Source organism: Hordeum vulgare, chromosome 3H, assembly GCF_904849725.1.
Source record: "Hordeum vulgare subsp. vulgare chromosome 3H, MorexV3_pseudomolecules_assembly, whole genome shotgun sequence".
Taxonomy (NCBI): domain Eukaryota; kingdom Viridiplantae; phylum Streptophyta; class Magnoliopsida; order Poales; family Poaceae; genus Hordeum; species Hordeum vulgare.
Genome location: NC_058520.1, coordinates 590,494,196 through 590,506,103, shown reverse-complemented (window position 1 = coordinate 590,506,103; position 11,908 = coordinate 590,494,196). Strand labels below are relative to the sequence as shown.

The 11,908-nt window shown below is 44.1% G+C and overlaps 1 protein-coding gene across 1 annotated transcript; it reads right to left on the bottom strand.

The window, feature by feature from the left end:
* Positions 1-5,680: 5,680 nt before the first annotated feature.
* Positions 5,681-11,471, bottom strand: LOC123440888 (sugar transport protein MST3-like). The gene is made up of 2 exons (XM_045117432.1): positions 10,972-11,471; positions 5,681-6,897 (listed from the first exon to the last, which is right to left on the bottom strand). Exons 1-2 carry the CDS (start codon positions 11,425-11,427, stop codon positions 5,809-5,811), a joined length of 1,545 nt encoding a protein of 514 aa, XP_044973367.1. The 5' UTR covers positions 11,428-11,471; the 3' UTR covers positions 5,681-5,808.
* Positions 11,472-11,908: the final 437 nt, after the last annotated feature.

Sequence of the window (11,908 nt, the reverse complement as noted above, 5' to 3'; positions counted from 1 at the left end):
TTCACCTGATGCACTGCCAAGTGGGGCCCGTAACTAGATGCACTGCCAAGTGGGATCCACGTGTCTTAAACATAACCTCACTCCTATGGACGACCGTTTTAATCGCCCGAGTGGAAATTGGCTATTTGTGCTTGTGAAACGTAGCACGAGAGCTATTTTGCTTCAACTACGTCGCACTCAATCCAATTCGCCTCAAAGATGCATGTCGCACAGGAGCTATTGGCCCTAGGGCCCAGGCGGCCACCCGAGTCCACTGTACGGATGGGCATCACCGTTTGTTTCTCTGCTGCAGCACCCTCATCTGGTCGTCCCTGAATATATTCCGAGGTAACCCATAAGCCATAAGCCTGGAATCAAAATAGACGGACGACAAACTGGTTAGGGTTATCTCTTTTTTGATACAAAAAGTCTGGTTCTTTTTTATGTTTTCATATTGTCGAATCCCGTCCCTACTAGTACCACATTGCTACTCGATTAGGCATGTATTTATTTTTAATGAAATTAATAGAATTAACACATTATCCGTAATCTCATTTTTAGTTAGTACTTCCTCCGCCCAGTAAGATATTTTTTGACACTATTTTATATTGTTAAAAAGCGTCTTACACTATGAGACGGAGAGAGTACTAATTCTTCGTTTTATGTTGTTCCGCTATACTACAAGCATATATTGTTACAAGACAGACATAGTCTATTTTCTTTTTTGATAATACACTTGATGGATTTAAAAAAATTGTTGCAGGAAATACTAGAAGGAAGATGGTTTTCAGTAGAACACATGGTTTTCAGTACTGTTTGTCTACAATTAAAAAGGCAAGTTTACGGTTTAGTACTACGTTTACTCTTTGCCATCAATGTATGATATATTTCAAAATATTTTACAAAATAACACTTATTCGAAGCTATATAATTAATTGAAATCTCTAGTCCTATTGGCCATACAAGTGTTTTCCAAACTTTCAGGTGCGGTGTCACATTTCGCACGGCGCCTCAAATTCCTTGAGACGGCGCTGGATTTCAGAAAATCTTGTAGTACGGCAGGGGATGCATGAATCAGTTTATAAACCACAGTGGAGATGGCCAACTAAGCAACTGGCGAGCGTTGGGTGATTGCTTGTAGCAGATGCACGTGCAAAGGGCCGGGGTCTGCCTAGCAAATTCCAGGGTCTGCCATAGCCTCCTGCCCGCACACAGTCACACCCTCCAGTTAGACGCATGGCTTGCAAAAAATTATATCATTTACAAAAGACCTCTTCTCTCTTTTTATTACATATAGAGACTATGGAATTGAAGAACCAGAACATTCAGATTTTCTTTTATAATCAATGATATACTGGTTTCATTTCCGATTTATTGGATGGACTCTAATGCGTGCACCAACCTTGTTCTTTGGTGCATTATGTGGATTTAAATTTAGCGTTACCGGACGAATGCATTAGCTATTGCATTCACCAACTGTCCATTGTCTAATATAACCTGCCTTATAAAGAAGTACCGTAAATTATCAGGAATTCGTAATATTACTAGCACCCAAATAACAACAAGAAGAAGAAGAAAGCGCGAAGGCGCAATGTCACTCACAGTGAGCTGAAAATGAAACACACTGTTGTGAATAGGAGGCATGTGGAAATAGATCGTCCGATATTGTGTACGCAGATGCAGAAACACTTGCAGTTCTAGCTGTTGCCCGGCTACTTTGGGCAGCTTCACCACTAGAGAGAACCTTGGTTGCTCCGTGTCACTGACAAGCAAGTTCTACGTTGTTGGCTGATTATCACTTACTGTCGCAATATGCTTCCTCGCTCACAGCTGAGAACGCTTTGATTTGGCGTTGGAGCCTTTTGCTCGGCAATGTATGTCAACAAGTGATAGCTGAGGCCCAGTTGGCCCACTCTTTAGACCTTTAGGCCCTCATGCTCACTCCCTGCAGCGTACCGCCTCGCCCATTAGCACCTTTAACCTTGGCCTTTTTGAGCTTTTGCAAAAGTCAGAGTTGAGCATTATATCTACTAGTATGAATACACGTGCAATGCACGATTTAAAATTACTGAGTGATATTGGCACAAAGCTTCGGCTAGTATATAGATTAGGGTTTTAACCTTTGTAAGGGGGCGTCACTTCATCTTTGTGTTTATTTTTCGGGCTTTGGTCGCCCTGAAGTTCGTTTCTAGAGATGGATTAGATAGAGCTCGCCGACGTACAATTGTACCGACTCCTTGGGACAGCGAGGTTACAATTTTTCATCGTGCGTTGGTCGTGCATAAAGACATCCCGGTTATCACCAACAAGGTTAAGTTAGATGTAATACGAAAACGATGATAAACAATGTGTCAACGGCTCATTCTGGCTCATGTAATTTTTTTTCCGTCTGTTGTATTTCCGATGGACCTGCATGATGATAGATCTGAGTTATTTAAAATAAATACATACGAATTGATGACAAAGAACGGAACCAAAAATAAATATAAAAAGATGTATCCACGTACCCCCCACCCATTTTGTTTTTAAAATACTATTTTCATGTCTCCTTGCTGTTTTCTTGTCAGGCTATATCAAAAGGCTCGTACCTACCAGGTCACGAGCACACGATTCATGCGGCCCTTTTTTCAGGAAAGGAGAGCGGGATCATTCTAGAGTACCGTGGAGTAAACTGACGCCACCTGAACATATCAGCCGCTAGATTTAGGAAATCAACGGTTCCGATGAACACTTTGAGTTCAATTCAAAACTGGTATACTATATAGGAGTGTAGATACGAAACAATAGCAATCTGTGATTATTAATGATCACAATAAAAAATACTTAATTAAAAATCCAAATGATCCCCACCACTGCCAAGAAAGGGCTTATAGGTTAACCCGAATGAGTGGCGGGCATAGTGGGTAACCCACCACAACTACTTTCGAAAACAAGCAGCTGTGGGTACGCGACACCGCCCGCCACAGCTAGAAGCCAAGGAATGGAACCCACCACTGGTACAATCTCCCGGATGGAACCTGTTTGCATAACTCAGCCGTGACGGGCAACAACCGTGGCCCCCCACAAGTAGATGACCTAGCAGTGGCGAACAGTGACAATTATCCACCACTATATATTTTTACCGGACGTCCAAATTTAGCAGAACATAGCTGTGATGGGGCCTCCGAAGCGCCCACCATAGGTTAGTTAAATAACTATGTCGGGTCATAGTTTTTGCTCGCCACAAAATATTTTTCCCACACGGGGTGCTATCAACGTCACTTATGGGCAAGTGTTTCGCACCGCCCGTCACTGATAAGATCGTGTGTAATGTATGCCTCCTGCTTGGCGAGTGGCCTCATCCCCTCGCTCCATTTTTTTTTGCCTCTCCAACGACGTTATCTTCCTCTTCGTCTGACTTCTCTCACCATTGGTCATCCACCACATCTCTCTCTTCTTGATTTCATGCGTTTAATCAGAGATAGACGAGGAGACACATTGTGGGTGATAATTCTTTTCTAAATTCAACATCATGTATGCACGTATGAGCATGCATGCATACTTGATTGCTGGTGTGTGGCATGCTGGACGTGTTGGGCGATTCAACTTTCCGTTGATCGCATGCTTTTGTTGATTTTTTTTTTGGGGAATACAAATGAGTGCCAAATGTCATCGAAATGTTGAAAAAGGTTTGCGTATTGGAAAAGAAGCTCGAGTTTGCCCTTCTCGTTCTAGCACCACACCACCACTCAACGACCCCCAATCGAGTTTGAGAACCCAGAGCCAATGCCAGGAGTGCCTCTATCCTCAAATCCCATCGAAGCTCCGCCGCACGGGCCTCTCCACCGCCACCCGCTTCTAGTCCTCCCTATCACGACCTCTTGCTCTTTCTGAGATCCCCCTCTCTCTCTCCTGGCCACACTGTGGTGCTCAATTTCTTGATGACCACCGCCGCCCACCATCTCTAGAGAAGAAGCATGCCTCGTAATCTAGCCACCTATCGTCGTGATCCGGGTACATGCGTTTCACCCAACCTATGTAGAGACACCATCGTGCCTGCTACCCAGGCGAACGTCTGCCAATGAGCCCACTGTTTCCCACTCTCTCACTCCAACATCATGGGTGGGCCCAGTGTCATAGACTGCACGCCTGCCGAATTGGTACGTACGTGGACACGGTTTCCAGTTTATGTTTTCGATGTGCCCTCTGTCCGATTTTCTTTAAAATTCATTTAAATCCAGTTTGACCAGCAACTTTGACAATACATTGCTCTCAATCTATAAGTCCAAATGAGATGAAAGTTTTTGCACTTGTTTTCTTCTGAGCTCCTTTGTATCTTGGCAAAGTTTTATAATTTTATATTTATTCTAGAATTTCTGGGAAAATTAAATTATTTATGTGCTATTTATTTTTTGGTCATTTAGACATATTTGCAGAGGAACATAACTTTAGTGGTGAAAATCAGGAGTACTATGACACCGAGTTGATCAAGGAAAGCCGCCACACTTTGCATGATGGAATTACAGGCTATTGTTTAGTAATGAATTTTAAATTAATTTGAATTATCTCAAAAATGATTATATCATGGCTATTTTTTGTAGAAATAATTGAATCGGCTACTTCTATGTTAATGTGCAAATTTCACATGACCAGTAGATCACATATTTGAAGTAGTCATGAATCAAGGTGAAATACTTGTTATTTTACTTATGGAAATAGTAGAGATACATGGTTAAAATATTTGTTGAAAATGTAAGTTGGATATAACTATGACTGAGATCATATGCTAGTAAGTAATACAGAGGAATTGCTTTAACTAAAATAAACTTGATGACATAATTCCTTCATCTGTTGATCGAGTCATAGTGTTACCGAAACGAGCTTAACAATGCAACCACATTTGTCTTTGTGAGAAGGACCTGACTTGGTCTATTGTTATGCCTTTTTTATCCTTGTCACGAAAGGGAGAAGGTTATGCGTGTAATTTCTTAAGCCTGGGTTGTTTAAACATCTTGATAATATCATATACACAATCATGGTACTTTTGCAGCTTTTGGCGGCTGCTGGCGAGGCCTAAGGACTGGCAGCAGATGGATCGCCTAATCATCCAGATCGAGGCGAGGTGTGCTGCTCTAAGAGGGGCTTCATGGCAGGATAACACATACTAGGGGGAGTCACCGGCGTGAAGTCATGTCTAGGCATGGAGTCTTGCATTTTTGTATTTGCTTTGCTTTGCTTTGTTTTATCTGTTGCTGCGTCGCTATGCTGGTGTTGTATCGGCCGGTGTATCATACTTGTTTTCATTTCCTTGGATCTACCATTTGTTGACCTCGTAAGGGTCTCATGTTAAGATCCGGCATGCGGTAGCGCTCTAAGAAAACACGACCATGTTTATGTGCTCAAAAGAAAATCAAGGAGATCTAGTAGAGGACAACTCAGCGCTCGAGGAGATTCGATTGATCCGAGAAATCATCATATGCTAGCTTTGGATACGAACTTCCAGCAACGGAAACACCGGTCAGAAGTCAGAATACGGTGGCCATGAGCACATAACTTATGATGCAGTCTCCACCTCGTGTAGTGTCCACCTCATATTGTGATCACATCAACTGCGGCACCTGATTTTCCCTCCGGTGAGGCGTATAGTGTGTACGTATACAACAACAATACTAACAAAGTATTTAGTGCCAAACAAGTTGACTGGACAAGATATCCAAACCACTAAGATCTCGAAACCAACTCATGGTTCCGGTTCGCAGATAACTCCCTTTCAATGGCGTACGTTTAGATGAAATTAATCAACGAAGCAAAGCAAATGTGTCCACGAACGACTCATTACAAATTTATCATCTAGGTCGATGCTATCACACTTACACCGGCATGGATGTCGTCGGCGTCTCCGATGAACCTGCTCCAAAACCAATGTCCCTTCCAGACTAGCACCATCTCCTCCATGGGCACATTCTTGGTCTCCGGAAGGAAGAACGCGACGAAGGTGGTCATAACCACCACCCACCCAGCGAAGAAGTAGAAGAGCCCAAACTTCATGTGACAGAGCATGGTGAGGAAGGCCTGCGCAATGACGAAGGTGAAGAACATGTTCACCGACACGGTGATGCTCTGCCCCGCCGACCGGATCTCCAGCGGGAAGATCTCGCTCGGCACCAGCCATCCCAGCGCCCCCCACGACCACACGAAGCCAGCCACGTACACGCAGATGAAGAGCACCACCGCAGCCGCATAACCCCTGGGCATCTCTCCCACCCCACTCGTCCCAAACCTCACCGCAATAAGAGTTCCCACGGCGATCTGGGACACCAGCATCTGCGCACCACCCTGCAGGAACAGCTTCCGCCGCCCCAGCCTGTCGACGGTGAACATCGAAACCACCGACCCGAGCACGAGGACGCCGCCGGTCATCACCGACGAGAGGAGCGACGCGTCTCCCCTGAAACCCAGGGTCTCGAACAGCACAGGCGCATAGAAGTTGATGACATTGATGCCGGAGACCTGCTGGAAGAAGGGGATGAGCACAGCCATGGTGAGCTGCGCGCGGTACTTGCGCATCAGGATGTTGCGCCACGGATGTTGTACTTGCTTTGATATTTCCCTCGCAGCCACTAGGTCCGCGTACTCCTCGCCGATGTCGTCGGTGCCTCGGATACGACGAAGCATTCGACGCGACGCCTCCGGGTGGCCTCGCTCCATCAGTGAGTTGGGGGTGTCTGGGAGGAAGAGTGCGCCCACCGTGATGATCACCGCAGGCACAGCCGCGAGAGCCAGGCTGACTCGCCAACCGTGGCCGCCTTTGATTTTGTTAGTGCCGTAGTTGATGAGCTCTGCTGCCAGGATGCCGATGGTGATCATGAGCTGGAAACCAATGTTGAGCATGCCGCGGAGATGCGCAGGTGCCATCTCCGATAGGTACACCGGCACAGACTGCATGGATACGTACGAAAATAATCATTCAGTTGAAACATGTGGCGTGCTTGATTTTTTGGTTATATAATTTTCAATACGAGATAGATTTTTTAATGAAAATAAATCATTCAATATGTTCAATGTGTTGACTACTTCCACCGTCTCAGTTTACAGGGCATGCATATAGTTTTAGATCATTGATTTGACTAACTAAATATGTACTAGCAAAAGAGCCCATGCATTGCAACGGAAGAGAAAATAACACACGTTCTGAACGTAATATATTTTCACATGGCATCACATTTGTGTTGTCGACGATGGCCTTAGTGCTCAAACAACGAAAACGCGTTTGAATGTACAGTCACTCGGAATAAGATGAGAAATATGTTGTTTCTCCCCACGAGGTTTTCCAAAGGTGTTCATGTGTCGTTAACGATATTTTCTTTTCTCTCAATTTGGTTTTAATTTAATGGATGTTTATTGCAATTCGTATCATCGTCGGAAATAGCGAAAAAAAGGACCGTACACTACAGATTAAGTTTGCATCAAAAATAATATTTAAGAAGTATTCAACAGCTAAAAATAACATCCTATTTAGATTATACACATTTTTTAATCAAATTTCATATATTAAAATCGAAGTTACGGTTTAAAAGATATGGATAATTTTGTTTTAGATAAAATGTGGATTGATTAACTAAAAAGTGAGGGTTTTTTTTTGTTAAAACAAAAAAAAAGGTTTCGGCTAACTTAAATCCGGGCTGCGGGTTGATTACCTGAAACATCAGGGTCTTTCTGAAAAATACAAAAAAATAATTCTTTTTCTGACTTAAATCCTCACTGCGGGTTGATTACCGGAAACATCAGGGGGTTTTCTGAAAAATGCAAAAAAAAAATGATTCGTTTTCTAACATAAATTCGGACTGCGGGTTGATTTAAGGAAACGTTAGGTTTTTTTATAAAAGTGACACGACGGACGATAGAAGCGAACGATGCTTTATTATTACGGAGAGATTATATGTCATAATTGTTTCCATATACTGACAGTTTTTTCAAGAGATATGTAGTTACACCCAACAACATAATCTACAGTTAGTCAATATATTAAGGAGACACAGTTAAATTAGAAAAAGGAAAAAAGAGACATGACCCAAAAATATTATGCCGAAAAACCAACAACGCAACAACACTGGCCATCTTTCTAAAAAAAGAAGACAATGCTACACATCATATTTAAAAATGGTAAACGATTCAATACAATTCGGGTTGGTTGCGAGCGAGGCACTGGATCCCCCGCGCGCCCTACAACCGACTCATGCGCCACCCGTTCCATGTGGCCAACAACCCATCGTATGCCTATTTCTACCTTGTCTCTTTACGGCTGACTGGATCGTTCTCCTTCGCACTCGCTGTCCCCTCTCTCCCAAGCAGCCATGGACTATCTACCACCTACAATCACCTGCAAGTGCTCGCCTCAAAGTCCGCCAAGGCAAATCTTCCATGAGGGCATGTATATCGGTTCAGATCGGCTGTTGTCTGCAACGATCCTCCACGTCATCTATAGACAACGTTACAAACATCTCATACAACAGATGGTCCTTTCTACTATCTGTAACATCCTAAAATTAAGGAAATATGCTAATTAATCTACCAAGTTAAATCTCATCCACCTCCGACCGACCCCACATCCCCACAATTTTTACTGTCTGTAGAAGGGGCAATTGTAGTTTCTGCAGACGTATTTGATAGTACAACGCTAAAATTGACGTCTGTAGCGAGCGGTTTTTAAGGACTGCAGATCGTCGTTAATCCTACCGACGGACTGTTTCTCTCTCCTTAGTTTCTCTCCTCCACGTCCTAAAAAATCTGAGTTGGTAGCTCTTATAGACAGCTGAGTCAGTACCGTTGTACATGCCCTGATGCGGTGGCAATAACATCCACCGCAGGAGATAAGGGAGGGAGGCCAGCTACAACTGACGGTTGCTAGAGATGCATCAAGTGGTGACTATCAATTCTGAGCTGCGACCCAAGGTCCCGCGATGCTGCGACCAACAACCATGGTGACTACAACGAGAACCGCCTGAGATGGAGACCGTGCGTTTCGATGCTGCAACCAAAGATTTCTTTATGGAACCGGCAATGTTAGAACCAACGGCTATGTTTGCTGCAACCAGCCAGTCCTGCATCACTTAGTGCTGAAACTAGAAAGTTGTGTTCCTGGAACCGGCAACCCTGCAGTGGAAACGGCCGGGCTCTGGTGCTGCAACCATAGTTTTTTTACTTCTGGAAGCGGAGTCGGGCGAAGCAGGAACCAGCAGTCAGGTTTGCTGCAACCGAAGAGATTTGCTGCTGCAACGGCCCTGCGAAAAAGCTGTAACCACCTACGATTGGAGCTGGCACCGGACAATGTTGACACCGTTTTTCTGGGGCATGCAATTTTCTTTCTTTCTTTTTTGCTGGAAGCGGCAACATATTTTCCTGGGAATAGGCGATATTTTTGTAGGCGAGTTGTGGCGTTCACGCTTAGGGCATGTATAATGGTTGATAAGATAGTCTTATCTTAAATCTTGCATGTAATTTAAAGTTGACAAAAAAAGTCTACAATGGGTCTCTCTTAGCCTTATCTTCCATAATTAGTTATTCCTAAAAACATGGTGAGACATATTATGCTAAGAGATCATCTCTTGTCTTCTCTTAAATAAGAGAAGGCAAAACCTTTTTTTCAAGTTCTCTTCTAAAATAGCACTATTGTACATGACCTTACTATTGCTGGAATCGGTGATATATTTTGGTGGAACCGGCACATTTTTTTGCTTTGGCAATAGAATAATGGAGTATTTTGTTTTTTGCTGAGATTTTTTAGCAAGAAACATGGTGGTGCCAAACCGACAACAACCACGGTGATCTGCGGGCTAGAACCGCCAGGAGTAGCAATTTTGTACTTTTTCATTTGTAAATGGAAGCTGATTGTTTATATTTTTCAAATATAACTCCTCCCCATTGGTACATAACCGAACTAAATAAAATGAAGAAATGAATGTGCCAATATATGTCTCCTTCTGTTTTCATTTCTGCCAACATACCAATTGATACAACAGTATTTTTTTGTATCTAAATAGCTAGCGCCCACTCTTAGCTCTATCTCCGCATACATATTTCCACATAATCCTAATTGTCGACCTCATCAAGTCTTGCATGTACTCTTTTTTACGCGAATACACAAAGTTTGTGTAATTTTAAGTCATAGAAGGAACTGGAATGGATACAAATTAAGGTACAAGACGTGACACGGCAACAAAGTTGCATGAACACGATGCCCGGAGCACAAGGACAAGAGACCCACAAGCCCGGAACAAGAGAGGCATACCGACCAAGCAAGATGTCCAACATCGCCGAAGCCATCATCGGGGATGCTACGAGCGAGCAAGACGTGCCACCTCACCAAGTCTTAATGTGTTTTAAGGGGTATCAAGTCATGGATGTGACTCACAAGTTAATATTTTAGATTAGTTTTTTGCATGGTTGGATCTACTTGGACACTTGGAGCAAAGAAAAATAAGTTTTAACGACTTTTTCTTTTAACAAATAATTTTTTGAGAGTACATACTTTGGAGTGTTATTCCATTAAAATATAATCGGGTAACTTTTTTCATGTTAACTTTAATAATTGATTTCAAACAGCTATATATTTTCCATTTGTCAATCTTGGGGGGGGGGGGGGGGGGGGGCAAATAATCAAGTTTTTTCTTCAGCGGCAACTGTAAACCGGTATCATGTAACTAAAACACGACCTAGTGATGTAAACAACATAGCAGTCAAACCTCCCATTAAAAAAAAACCAGTCAAACTTCTTGGAAATTTGTTGGTTGGACTTGAGCGACATATATTTGCATACGGCGGCATTTTGATGTGACCTTGAGGGCGACATATATTTGCATAAGGGATTGCGATGTTAACTTTGAGGGTGACATATATACAACCGAAATAGCTAAATGAGTCAGCCTGTTTTGAATCTTCCGGATGCACACACATCTCATGTCATGGGCTCATGGCATCATGCAGAAGAATCAACGTAGTGAACAGTGATCTTACCTGATTGGCGAACCCGATGCCGACGCCAAGCAGCATGCGTCCAACGATGAGCATGGCGACGTTCTGGGCGGCGCCGTTCAGGGCGGCTCCCACCAGGAAGGTGAAGCCGCCGGCTAACATGGACCACTTGCGGCCGAGGACGCGGGTGACCGTGGAGGCGAAGAAGGAGGCGACGAGGGCGGCGAGGTAGAGTGAGGATGTGAAGGCCTGGAGCAGCTGGTTGTCATACTGGCAATACTGGTTGCTCTTGCTCGCCGCCTGCTTCTGCCGGTACACCTCCGGGAAGAACTTCAAGAGGAAGGGGTCCATGGACGTCACGCCGCCTGAGATGCCGATGTCGTACCCAAAGATGAGGCCGCCGGTGGAGGCGACGACGCAGGTGAAGACGACGTACAGGGTGAGCTTGCCAGGGTATTGCTTTCCGCCGGCCGTGTCCACGAAGGCACCGCCAGCCATAGCCGTCTGATCAGAGTTACTGACTGCAATCTTCCCCCCTTCCCAAAGTAGAATATATAGTGCCGGGCTTCCTTCGGGCCACCGAGGAGCGGAGCTCAGCTCAGTCTGCTTCTTCCACAGACGATGTCAGAAAAAATGGATGTTTGTCTTCTTTTATACTCCTACTATACAGGATACTACGTGTATGGTTGCGCATAATTAGAGCTACGGAAACAGAAGGGATACAGATGTTTCTCTTTCCAATTGTTGGCAAGCAAATTGTCAGGAGTATGTACTTAGTGCTGCCACCTAGATACACCACTGATTTGATTTCACCACGTGAAGCAAACAAATAACGGAACGGAGGAATAAGCTAAACGAAGCCTTCCTTTCCGGCGCCGGCGCTTTATTTATATATTGCCGCAACCCAAGTCAAGAAAAAGTCAAGATTGGCGCTCCTTCTCGGCCGGCATCCTGCTCTCCAGAGGGTGTGGTCAGGACC